This window comes from Phasianus colchicus, chromosome 5, assembly GCF_987193195.1.
Source record: "Phasianus colchicus chromosome 5, bPhaCol1.hap1.1, whole genome shotgun sequence".
NCBI classification, from domain to species: Eukaryota; Metazoa; Chordata; class Aves; order Galliformes; family Phasianidae; genus Phasianus; species Phasianus colchicus.
In genome coordinates, this window is record NC_143440.1 from 33,094,523 (window position 1) to 33,108,013 (window position 13,491).

General features: G+C 32.5%; 1 protein-coding gene across 3 annotated transcripts in view; it reads left to right on the forward strand.

Moving 5' to 3' along the window:
• DPH6 (diphthamine biosynthesis 6) overlaps positions 1-13,491 on the forward strand; it is a 182,795-nt gene that overhangs the window by 41,928 nt on the left and 127,376 nt on the right. For all 3 annotated transcript variants that reach the window (XM_090141267.1, XM_090141268.1, XM_031593741.2), the window contains exons 4-6: positions 934-1,007; positions 3,297-3,415; positions 12,551-12,612. In XM_090141267.1, the coding sequence (XP_089997393.1) occupies positions 934-1,007; positions 3,297-3,415; positions 12,551-12,612 (255 nt within the window). The remainder of the gene's footprint in view (positions 1-933; positions 1,008-3,296; positions 3,416-12,550; positions 12,613-13,491) is intronic.

Below are 13,491 nucleotides of genomic sequence, written 5' to 3' on the forward strand. Positions count from 1 at the left end.
AGGTGTCCCAGACAAATGTAAAGCAGAATTATTAAAACTCTGAAGGAGAATTTTAGTTCAGTACTATGGCAGGATTTGATAGACTGATTTGATTTTGAAATTTGTACACAGATATATAGTTCAAAATTTTGTGGTAGTCTTGCTGCAAGCTTCAAAGGGTTGATGTGTAAGTGATTAGCTCCAGAACATAATTCACCTTGTATAGATATAATTAACATTGGTTGAAAGAACAAAGCAACTGTGTCTAGAGTAACGTCAAAGAAAGGAAGTGAGTCCAACATGTTGACTGGGACCCAAGGAGTTTAAAAAGGTGAAAGCTCATGAAATATTTTACATATGTACATTTTCAAATGTTATGTTTTCAATGTGTTCACAAGAAAAAAATAAAGAACTGTTAGCTTAAGTAATTGAAATAAAACAGGGCTACAGAGACAATGTATTGGGAAAGCTTTGATTTATTTATTTATTACAATTTGTAGGTGATGTTAAGTTCCACGCAAATGTTCTGCCATGTTTTATTCTTGTCCTCTGTGCTGTTTCTTACAACAAATGCTAACATTTTGATTATAGTTTATGATTGTATATTACTGATTTATTTGTAGGTAGGATAGCTGACATTTCAGTTACAGTGAAGAGCTGTGAGTCATTTTCAGGATGTCAGGAAAGTATTAGGATAGGCTGTTAAATCTGGTATTTTTTAGTTACAGTGATTATTCCTTGTAGAATGATACTTGCTTACTCTGTTGGAGTCATAACCATCATGCTATGTTGCTCTCTTCTATGTAAGATCTGCATTGCAGCCTGTTTTGTTCCATGTATTTGGCACAGGGAAAATCATTTATTCTTGGTTGATTCTTCTGATAGAAGTACTCAAACTCTATTTTTTAGGCCAGTATACAATGTTTATCATTACTATTCCTTGTATTCTTCCAGGACAAAGAAGCAGTGGAGGGTGTGTCTGTGGGAGCTATTCTTTCTGACTACCAGAGAGTTCGAGTTGAAGATGTGTAAGAACACATTATATCTTTATTAAGATACACATACTGGAAAATGTTTTGTTCATTTGTTTTCCAACAAATTCTGGAACAGATGAATTTATTTCTCATGTTCTGTGATACCTAATTCATTCAATTTGCTAATATAAATATATTTTTTTTTCTTTTTTTTTCCCTGAAACTATGTTTCATATTTATTAGCATTGTATGTGATACATGTTATTAGTAAAAATCCAGTAGAAAGTATGCCAGAATTTGGGATTACTCTCCAAGTTGAAATAGGTTCAGGTCTTTGAGTGAGCTTCAGTTGAAATCAATTACAGAGACGTGTGAGTGTGTGTGTGTGTGTGTGTGTGTGTGTGTGTATAATATATATATATACATCAATTGCAGTGGTCATGTATATGTATTTTTCAAGAAAATTTTAAAGTGAGGGCGTTTTGTAACTTGTTATCAGGAATTAAATGGAAGACAGTCCTTATTCACCAATCTTCCATTACTTGCTTGAAATCTGAAGTCCATAATTGTTAATCAGGAATTTTCAGTAATCATTTCTACTATGCACATTCTTTAAGCTTGAATAAATTGTGATACTTCAGAAAGTCTAAATGGAAAACAAAAAAAGAATTATGTAATGGGAATTGTTGCCAGTTGTGTGTTATTCAGGCTGATCTGGGTATGGAAAAAAATTTTATTCTATGCTTCAGAAATGCCAAAAAAAAAAAAAAAGCCTAAATACAAATTATAATTTCCTGAGTCCATTAGTTATTTGTTGATGATACAAGCAAATATGTGGAATACTTTATGAACCGTAATAATTCTGAATTTGATTTAATGCCATCTCTGCTCACAACAGCAAGTTACCTAGCACAGATGTTTTCTTTACACTTTACAGAGGTAAATTGCTGTCAGAAATAGCTCCTTTCTTCTTCTTTTCCATAACATTCAATGTGCGTACTGATGTAAAGGAACAATAGGCAGTTTAATGACCTGGTCGTGTTACTAGATATTCTAGAAGAGATGGCTTCTGTTGATTATGGGTTTCAGATCTTTTATTACAGCTGAAAGATTGATGCAGTATTACTATATTTCAAAGAGTTCTTATTAATATTGATTTGAAGGTTTACTCTTCACAAATGTTTTTTACATTTGGGCACCTAAATGAACTCCTTGACATTCAGAGTTGCTAAATATTTCTAGTAATTTCACAATTGATTTCTCTATTGAAATATCTGAAAACAATCACAAAACCAATCAGATATACATGGGTGCTAACTATGAATGTAGATGTCAACATTAGAAATCCATTTAACTACAAATTCTTGATGGTAGTAGTGATGGGATATCTATTTTATCAAGCAGTGTTAAGTGACAAATAAATAAAACTTTTGCGTTATTTGAGTGCAGTGGAATTAGCAAGTCATGGCCTGAACCAATGATTGAGCACCGGGTGAAGAGGCATGGCAAACCCAGGGAGCTCAGCTGCGCTTGAGTGACCAGAAGGGGTGGATTCTGGGTCTGCCCCTCCTTGCCCTCATTTAGGGTTAGCAGCTGAGATTGCGCTCCTCTTCAGTCATCATCAGTTGTCAGAAGGGTTGAGCTAATTTTTTTCAATATTTTTTATTGGTCCGTAGTGCTTGTATCCCAGTAGAAGACACTGTCATCTCCTTCTGTTGTTCGCACATTGAGGTAGTCCCCATATTTTAATGTTTTTAAATTTTCCAGAACATAGGCATTATACACTTTATCACCAACTGATGGTACTTGACAACTAACAGAAGGTTTAACCATTAGCAAATTAGTGATTCTCTACTATGATAATCAAATACTATATCAGTATGATATATATAAAAACTAATAATTAAATTTACATTATCGAGTTATTACTTTGTACTCAAACTGTAAACATTCCCATTAGTGATTTTCTTCATTGGCTGTTGATTCAAATCACAGATTTGTTGAGAGCAACAAACTTTATTTGCTAACATGTGCAACAGTTATCTCATAGTAACTCTTGCCTTAGCTGTGTTCATAAAAAAGTTATCATTTCCTAAGATGTTAAAGGATTTTCATCCATAAAGGTTTAGAAATGCATTTCCTTTCAGTTTTCCTTATGTTCCCATTCAAATTTATTGATATCAATGAGTTGCATCTTATGTAGGTAAACTGCAGTCAGAACAAGATTCTTTTTTTTTTTTTTTTTAATGTTAGCTTTATCATTTTCTTTAATTTTAAATTACTTATTCTGTACAAAAATATAATGCTTGGTTTTCATTTTTTGTTGTTATTCTTTCTCTTAAGATGCAGAAGACTTAATCTTCAACCTTTAGCTTACCTTTGGCGTCGGAGGGAGGAAATATTGCTTAAAGAAATGATATCATCTAACATTGAAGCCATAATTATAAAAGTGGCAGCTTTTGGTATGTATTCAGACTCTAAACAGTGTTGTCTAACAAAACTTCAATGAACAAATCCACAACATAAGAGAAAAAGAAACAGAGAAGTTGTTCTACTGTTCTGGATAATAAATATTGGTATGAGCATAAATAAATAAATAAATAAATAAATAATAAATAAATATTTAAAAACAAAAAAAAAAAACAAAAAAAAAACAAGAAAAGCCAAAACCAGTATAGTTGAAGAACAGTCATGCTGTCTGAATAACTACTTGTATACAATTCATTCTTTTCTCTGAGAAGAATAAGCTGGAAAGTAATTCTTCAGAGCATGGTTATTAAATTCCTTTGCAAGTTTTGTGTTACAATTTAGTTTTGAATTGCAGTAAAGATGCAAGCATAATTCAGTGGTTCACAGTACTGACACTTATAGATTATGCAAACTGGTGACTACACGATATTATAAAACAACCATAAAAGTTTTAATAGAAATACAACAAATTAACATAAAACAATATGTCATATGAGGCTAAAACATCTAGTGTAACAACAGTCTCTGAGTTTACAAAACATATAGCAAACTGCAAGTTTGTCATTTTCTTCTAAAAAAGTGGCTTTTACACTATAGTTTCTTAGTGCACCAGAGTATTAATATCTTTGCATTGTCAAATATGTCATATGAGGTTTATGTAATAGAGCAAATCAAAAGATTATTTGTTTGTTTATTGTTTAGAGTTCAAGTGAAGTTTTATAGCAAGTCTTATTGAATGACATGTTTTATGTGCCACATAAAAATATGGCTGAGAAATATGGAATATGATTATATGGTAGACTATATTCATTTCAAGTTTCTATTCAGTATTGCATTTAAAAATAATAGGTGAAGTTTTATGCGTAACATGACCAAAGGACCGTTTCTTTTCTGAGTTGACTGAAGGTCTATAGTCCACTGGACCAAAGAATGGCTACTATTACAATTCAGTAGCATCAATGGCTTTGGTGGCCAATACAGTATGTTTAAAAAACAGAGTTGCATAAGCTTGCCTTAGAAATCTGATGGCTTGTTCTTTTGGACAATTATCACCTTGATTCTTAAGGTCTGTCCATCTTCTTTAAAGGACTCATTTATAGCAAAGTTATTTCTACTGAAATATCAATCAGGAATTGAATTATAATCCATTTATACTTTACATACTATGTATGTAAACTATACATTTTTAAAGATGATTTCTTTTTTATTGTTCTTTATTCACTTCTCTTTAGGTGATAATGTTTTTTAACAACTTTTTATGTTATCACTGTGATGGGCTCACATAGGGTCTGTAAATGGGATTAGAAATGCCATGTTCCCTACTTCACAGAAAAATAACAAATGATGCAGTTTAATGGAATTTTCCTGAATTTGTGGGAGACCATCAGAGTTAAATGCTGTGTTTTCTACTGTATTACACTTTTTTAAATCTAAAAAAAAAAAAAAAAATTTAAGGGAATAAAAATTTCAAGCTATGTAAAATTTTTTAGGTTGGATGGTTGTTCTATTTTTTGTAAAATAAAATACTTACATTCCTTAAGCTGAAGAATTAAAAATGAATGACAGCAAGAATATACAGTGTGCTTTTTCTGATCAAAATTATATTTCATGGAGTTTAGGCTATTTTATATAATTAAAGGGAACTAATTAGGAAAAATAAGCAAACAAACAATGGCCCCAAAATGGAACAAGTATGTACTGTTTATAATTTATCTAAAATATATTAAAGAAAACAGATGATTTAAACAAGAGATAAAACTGCTTCACAAACAGACATTATTGCCTCATCCCTGAAGCGAGATTAGCTTTTCCTTTGTATTCTGCAGCCTTTTAAAAGAAAAAAAACTTAAAACAGACTTGTTAGTGCTCAATGAGTCCTTTGTTGACTATTCTTTTGAGGAGCAAATACCATAAATACTTGTAGATAGCAATTAGATAGAAAACGACTGTGAGATTTTTTTTTCCTTTTTTTTTTTTTTTTTTTTTGGCTACAGGTAAAAGAAAGATCTTATCAGAGTCAATTTCTCACCTGCCTCAGGCGGACATAATTGGATGTAAGCAAATTTAATGGAGCTTGTGTGCTCTGGGGCCATTCTGTAATGCTTTAATAATTGCATGCCTTATTAAAGTGAATTTAAGGTATGAAGGCTGTTTAATATATCAAGTGGCAAAGAAGCTAAGATACAGTTTAACTTTTCGCCTCTCAGATTAATAATCAAAGCTAAACTGCGATGAAAATATTAAAAATAGCAGATTTAATACTCTGAAGGGTAATGCATTAGGTAGTACGTTGTACAGATGTTAATTCAAGAAGCAAATCAGTAACTTGAGCTTGACATTCATCAGAGCTGGCATACATGTACACCCACCTTGTCCTGTTTTCTATTAACTCAGTGCCAGTATTGGCAAGGTAAAGCCTGTCGGTTTATGTAGAAAACACATAATTATGCAAGTAAATGAATATTAGTTTAGTATGTTTCCTTAAATCCACCATTACAAATTAATACCATAAACTTTGCCAGTGGCAAGAATTTTCTGTCTCAGAACAGCGTGCTTTTCCAGATGGAATACCAATTGCTCTCGCTTGCATGCAAGAACAGTATTGTCAGCAAGACCTCTTCACATGCCTTCTGTAGATCTATAAGTACATTAGCTTGCTTTCCTTTCGAGTGTGTTTTGGAGGCTCTAACAATGAGAGAAGAATATTCCACACAAACCTAAGCAATTAAAAAAAAAAAAAGTTTTCTGTGCATATCTGTCTGCACTGCCACTTTTTTGTTGTTCAAGATGCCTGTGTGATGCATGATATTTTTGTATTTGAAATATATCTCCCTTCTGTGGAAGTCCCAGAAAGCTAGAATTAGGTCATTCAGTAATAGCTAAAATAAAACCAGTTAGAATAATTAGTATGTGGGCACTTGAAGTTCCAGTAATATCCACTGTTTGTGTGAGACAGTGTAGTAGACCACAGTCATGAGATGCAGTTTTGACATCCTTCTTCTGTGGACACGCTGTGTGGATTAAAACAATAATTAGCTTGTAGAATCTGCATGTGACAGGTTCCATTTTTATTCTTGGTAACATTATGTACTGCTTCTAACTATACCAGGTTCTAAAACTTCTACTGCAGCAAAAGTTCTAATACTCAACTTGAAATGAGAGGAGGAGGAGGAAGAGGAAGGTTATGTTTGGAAGGAATATTAAGGTTCCTCATGGTGTGGTCCTCAGTAGAAATTGAGAATAGAGTTTTACCTATTTTTAATTTACTTAAATAATTTAACTGTTTCTAATTCTTGCAGAGAGAAGAATTGACACTAAAACTTAAGTGCCATTTATAGAAAAATTCAGTTCTGTTAATGCAGTTGAAATTATTTTTATGTCATGCAGTTAGAGCAATTTGTCCTCAACAATTGTAGTTTTCCTTGATGTTTTAAGAGGAATATTCGCCTTCAATACATTTCTTATGAGAATAAGTGCACACTGTTTATACTGGGGGGGGGGAGGGGGAACCAAGACAAAAAAAAAACCACCTTTAATATTTCAGTCAGAATGGAAGTCCAAATGCCTACCTTTTTTTATGGAATTAATATGTACTAAGTGTTTTGTACAACGCGCAATCACAACACAGATTTTGGTGCTGAAACAGAGCTTAAGCTCAAACCCTTAAATGCATATGTGTGTAGAGCCAATGATACTTCCCTTTCCAGGTTTCTATGTGTTCTTGTCTAAATTGCTTCTTCATTTATGTTCTAGCTTTTGCCCTTCTGCAGGCAGTCTACTGGTTTGCTCTTCCAGAAGTCCCTGTTGATTTATCTGGGAGCTGTGCATCTTAAACGTTTTATAAATTGTCTGCGTGGGATGACTTTAATGACAGTGAAACAAATTTAAGCACTTGTTCATGCCACAGAATCAATTTTTAATCCCTTTCTTCTAAGCTTAATAGCACTACAAATGTTCAAAGCACAGAAATTTCAGAATCTTTTATCAGGGAAAGAAAATTTTTTTAAAAAAAAATCCCAACTATGGTGGTTGAGCTCTTTTAAACTAATTCTACTCAAAACATTTCAGTATGCCAAAGTTTAAAAACTCTGAAAACAGATTTCTATGAGGAAAACCATACATTAGTAGAAGTACGAAACCAGTTTGTAATGTCTCTGAAGTTCATGGAGATTCCTTTAGGGAAGTTGGTTGGGGCAGTGTTTTCAGCAAGCTGAACTACTTGCTATATAACGTCTTGTTTTGAAAGATCAGAGAAGAAGGAGTTGAAAACAACAGTTTATCCTTTCTTCTTCCAAAATGTCTTCTTCAGCTATGAACATTTTAGACTTTTAAAAGTACATGTGAAAATATTCCACTATTACAAAATTTCTTGAAAGAATTACTGACATTTCTATTTCTGAAATAGTAGAGCTAAGTTGCTTTGAATCCTGAATGTAAATAGAATACAAATAACTTTATTAAGAACTCACAAGAGATTACAGATAAAATTAATATTGCTGGTATGAAGAGTTTTAGGAGCTTTTACCTTTTGAATTTTAAAATTTGATGACATCAGACTAACCTAGTTTAGAAAATATTTGATGAACTTCTGAGGAATAAAGCATTAAAATAAAGTGTTCCTAAATAAACTGCACTGGGAACATGTTCTACAACCAGCCTTTGAGGTTAATTTTACCACTAACCTTGAGGAGCAGTTATGTCTCCAGATTCTCTATCTATATTATTCCCTTAACAAGTAAATTATCCCAATAAAATAGAAGTACTTAGTGCTGTTTCAGAAAAATCAATGATGATTATTTAAGGGAAAAAAAAAAAAAGACATTAGGTATAGGATTTTACTTTTAACAATAGTCCTACAGTCTCTGTTCCAACTAGTTTTTTACTACCAAAGCCCTGAATTTCTGCACTGGTGTTTATGTTGCTGCAGTTCTCTACAACATTTGTCTTGTGACTGTGCACAAGAGTTCTGTAAATGTTGATAGGTGCAAGAATTCTGTTCCTGTCAGTGGATTTGTTAGTAATTGCAGATGGAGTTCACATTAATTTGAAGTGATTATACAATTTGTACTCTCATGAACTGATTTTATATTAAAACAAAAGTTGAGGTGAAAGCAAAACTTGTTTTACTGAGTACTGCTAAAAATAGCAAATCTTGCAAGATGTTTATGTTGTCATGTACTGATCTATCTCAAAGAAATAAAGCCCCACTTGCTTTCTTGACAGGACATTATAAATTGACTGATGTAATTCAGTTGGGGAGTTAAAAATGCTTTGAAAATAATGGGGCATAACATTCTAGGGTTAACATTTATTCATAGATGATGCAATTAAATAAAGCAGGCATTAACTTCAAGGTCAGTCAGTAAAGTAATAAAAGTGAATATTTTAATTGAATTGTAATTGCTTCCCATTGATACATGCAAGTTAAGTAAAATAGATGTCAGTGCTGCAAATTACAGTTCTATTCCTAACTAATTTATTCATTTTACAACAGTCATCCAGATCCGAACCTTGTTGTTGGTTTATCCATCCATCCAGCTTTCTTCCTAGCTACTTTTATGGAGACGTCTGGAGGATGTGGTTAAATTGAATATACTAAGAATTTAATATACACTGCTTTCCTTTATAGACTAAGTTGTTTTGAGTATGTTAATCAATCTTCTCTTCATTAAAAAAAAAAACAAAAAAACAAAACCATACAAAATAGAAGAATTTACAAAGGCTGGTCCAAAAGTATTACCTCCTATTTTATTATGATGACCTTCAGTGTCAGAGGCAGATGTTGCTACTATGACAGTAGAAGCGGAATCTTCCCACCACTGTTTTGCTATATTTTTTTGCCACATTAAATATGGCAACAAAGGGACAGCCTGATAAAATGACGTCTGATGAAGTGTGTCTGGAGCAAAGGTGTGTCATTGAATTCCTATGTGTTGAACATACGGCACCCATTTACATTCATCAACACTTGCTGAATGTTTATGGAGATCAAACAGTGAATGTGAGCACAGCGAGGCAGCAAATGGTGCATTTCTGCAGTGGTGACCACAGCAGTGGATCACTTCCACAGATTTTTAGGGGTGTGGCATGCAGGCTTTTGTTCATCGCTGGCAAAAATGCAGTTGGTGGTGATTATGTTGAAAAATAGTGTTTTGTAGCTGAGAAATTGCTCTATCAAATAGTATTCTTGTGTTCTTAGTATCTATTGTAGTTTCCATGAAAATAAATGGGAGGCATTACCTTCAGAGTGACTAATGTTTATTAACTGCTTGTTAAATATGGTTTGTAAGTATGATATTTTACTTTAGCAGTAAGAGTATGGCTTCATCTGTATATGTACACTATTATTTGCAATTTGAATTTGGATCTGTGAGCTACCAGTTATATTGGTTCTTGATGTCTTTACCAGATCATTTTCTCGCAATGCAAACTTAGTAAAAAATGAAAGAAAAGATACTTTTCAAAAGAAAGACAAGCCACCAGAAAGTAGAATACTATTAAGAAAGAGAAAGGTTACATTGCATTTCTATAGATTTTCATGAAAGTAGGGATAATAATTATTGTAGTGTTTACAAACTGTCTGTATACAGCTAATTAATTTGCATTTTCTACGATATTTATATAATAGTTTCTTTTTACTTGTTATTATTTATTAAATGGGAGCAAAGCAGTAGAGGTGTATTCTGAAAATCAAAGAGAGATTATGAGAGAAATAATATATTAGTATGTCTGGATTTAACAACTTTCCTTTCTGACTTGTTTGTAATGAGAATTTAGTTTAACTTTAAATGAATAGTTTTATTAAGGAGAGGGACTGACTATCTTGGAAAAGTAGTGAATGAAGAAGAGAATGTTAATCTGGTATTGTGCAATGAGTATGTATATTTATATTATATAAATATTTATATTGTATATTTATGTAAATAGTATGCTACTCACACCTGTTCCATTAAATTCAAGGACATGATGTTAAGCTGGTGTTCATTGCAAGACATCAACAGAGTCATTGCAATTGTTTACTGTAGGCCAGATCTGCTTTCACCACAGTGTATAGCATAAATGCATATGTTCTACATTTAATTAAGTGGTCATGATATCTGCATGTGCTTCATGATCATTTAAGTTGATGAGTAAATTTGCTCTGGAGAAAATGTTCTCCAGCTAAATCATTGTAAGAAGTTTAAAAACAGTGGACAAGCAAACTCATACCTATTAAAAGAAGATGATATAAGATATTTTTCAAACTGAAGACTGTATGCTGTTGATCTTATAAATCATTTAAAAATATTCATCCCAAATCTTAGGGACAAACCAATGCCCAATTTGGGGTTAATCAGTGCTTATAGCCTCATCTGATAATGCATGTACATATGTATCCGTAGAAGTAGTTTACATTTTGAGAATAAAGGTAGTTTTTAATGAACATTTCTTTTATTTGCCTTTTTGCTCCATTATCTTTTATATGGCAGATTAACAAATATAACCTGCTAGAAATATGCTTTATTGGCCTGATTATATAGTATGGACAATGATGGGATTTTGAAATGTATTAAAAAAAAAAAAAAAAGGTTTTCAGAGCAAAGTAAGTATATTGAAATGAAGTTATCTTGAATTGATTTTCACAAGCATAAACGATCATTATCTTCTGTGTAGCAATGAACATTTTCATTCTGTTAATAAAGAGCGGTAAATCACTACTAAGACGAGAACAGAGGTGGAAAAACTGTCCTCCTTCCTTTTAATTATTAAGCAGTTTGCAAAGTGTCTCCTCAAATAGTAAGGGAATTTTTAATGCACTTTAATGAAATATTTAAAAAATTTTATGTTTTGAAATCTCATTCACTCTACCTTGTTAATTTATTTTCACTGAAATTTAAATATATCAAGAGCATCACTGTAAAAATTAAAAGGCAGCAAAAAACTCAGCAAAGACTTTAGATAATAGTAAACCATACATTTATATAACAACTTCTATTATCAGTGAGCTAAAGTGCTTTGCGAGGAACATGCTTTAGAAATTACTTCTAAATTGAGACATTCTGCTGGCAGCTCTTTGATGATACCATTATTATATAAAGTAGTACACTAGGAAGACATAGATGAGTATTGTGATGAGTACTAGGAAATGTGATCATTGAAAACTTTCCAGTGTATCTTCAGTTTTAGAAGTCATCATTCTGTTTTACTTTCTTTGAATGTTAAGACCTTTTGACCACTTACTCTCAAATCTAACTAGAATATTAATTTGGTTACTCATTGATGAGTATGTCAGCTCTTGAAATAATTTTTCCTGGGTGTTTTTTTTTTTTTTTATCCCAGTGCTGATTACTGCCAATTATTTGTTTTATTCTTGAGAAGTGACCATGTAGCAGCCCTAAGCTGACAAAACTCATAAAGGCAAAAAGCCAAGAAAGGAATGCAGAGAGGCAAGGTATTGGTACTATCAAATACTAATAAAGCTTACTTTTTTTGTTTAGGAAAAATAGATCAATACATAGACATCTTACAGAATATTTTGTGATGCATCAGAAGGTAAAGCATTTCAGATATTCTGTAAATCTGAACTCTCTTTATATCTCCATCCTTTCTAATTCTTGCCTTTTTTTTGTGAGACATGTATGAGAAGGTTTTGTTTTGTTTTTTTTTCTGGTTTTTTTTTTAAGGAAAAGTTTGTCTTTTCCTATAATTTAACGTATCTCTTGCAGAGACTACAATAACTTGTATTTTAATTTAACATATTTGTAGAAAGGAAACTTTCTAGTTTCCAACTGAAATTCTAAGGTGAGAAGGTAATTTCTGTGAAGATTATCTATTACTGTGAACCCATGTGTTTTCTTTGCTGGTTATTGAAAGGGAAGGAAAACAACAGCTTATCTAGTTGGCATGCAGTACAAAAATAATTAGCCTTGTTCATCATGAGCATGATGAATGAAATGAAAACATTTTGCCCAATGGGGATGAAAGAATTCTGACAAAGTAGGTTTTCTTTAGATATAACTTTTTTTTAGATACAGTGGGACAATTTCTGTGGTAGACAAGCTACATTAAAAAAAAAAAAAAAGTCATATAATTACTCCGTAAAACATATTTTAACTCTTTTTTTTTTTTTTCTTTTTCTTTTTTTTCAGGTTTAGATCCAGATAAACATCTTGGAAAAACATTGGATCAAATGGAGCCTTATCTTTTGGAGGTATTACTGTATTACTGAAAAAATACTCATAGGCAAAGTTGTAATTTGAGTGCAGTATTTTAGAAAGTCAGAAAAATTAACAAATAATAGATGTGACAAGTTCCTATGTGATATAAAATTTCTCTGTAACTGTCACCATCTGAACAGTTTATATCATATTTTATGTAGTCGGATTGCATACAGAAGGGCCTGTATGAATAAATTCTTACTCAAATTTATACCTGAGCATATACTAAATTCTGTCCATGGGGGTATGTAGTCAGCACAGTATGTAAATGCTTATAAATGGAGCTAGTACATTTACTTAAAGAAAAGGTGTATAAGTAAGAATAAGAAGACCAGATTTTGTACATTGTCTTTGAGTTTGAAGGAGAAGAATCTAACACTGAACTATGTACAATCTAAGAATAATTGTTCTGAAACTGTGGTTTTGTATGTTGTCTGTGACAAAATGAGCTTACTCTTTTGTTGTCCTCAAGGAAATTAACAACAACCCTGTCCAGGTTTAAACTGAGACAGAGTTGATTTTATTCATAGCGTCTGGTATGAGGCCATGTTTTGACTTCAGGAGAAAGACAAGTTTGATTACACAATGATCTTTTAGTAATTGCTGAGCAGGTGCTGTAAAGAGCCAAAGACCCATAGGGTTAAAGAATTTTCCAAGTTGGAAGGGCCCATGAGGATCATCAAGTCCAACTCCTGGCTCCACACAGGACCACCCAAAATCCAGACCCCATTTCTGAGAGTGTTGTCCAAATACTTCTTTAACTCTGGCAGCTTGGTGTCTTACCCACTGCCCTGGGATGCCTTTTTCGGTTCCTGAGCACCCTCTGGTGAAGTACCTTTTCCTAATACCCAATCTGAGCCTCATCTGTCTTG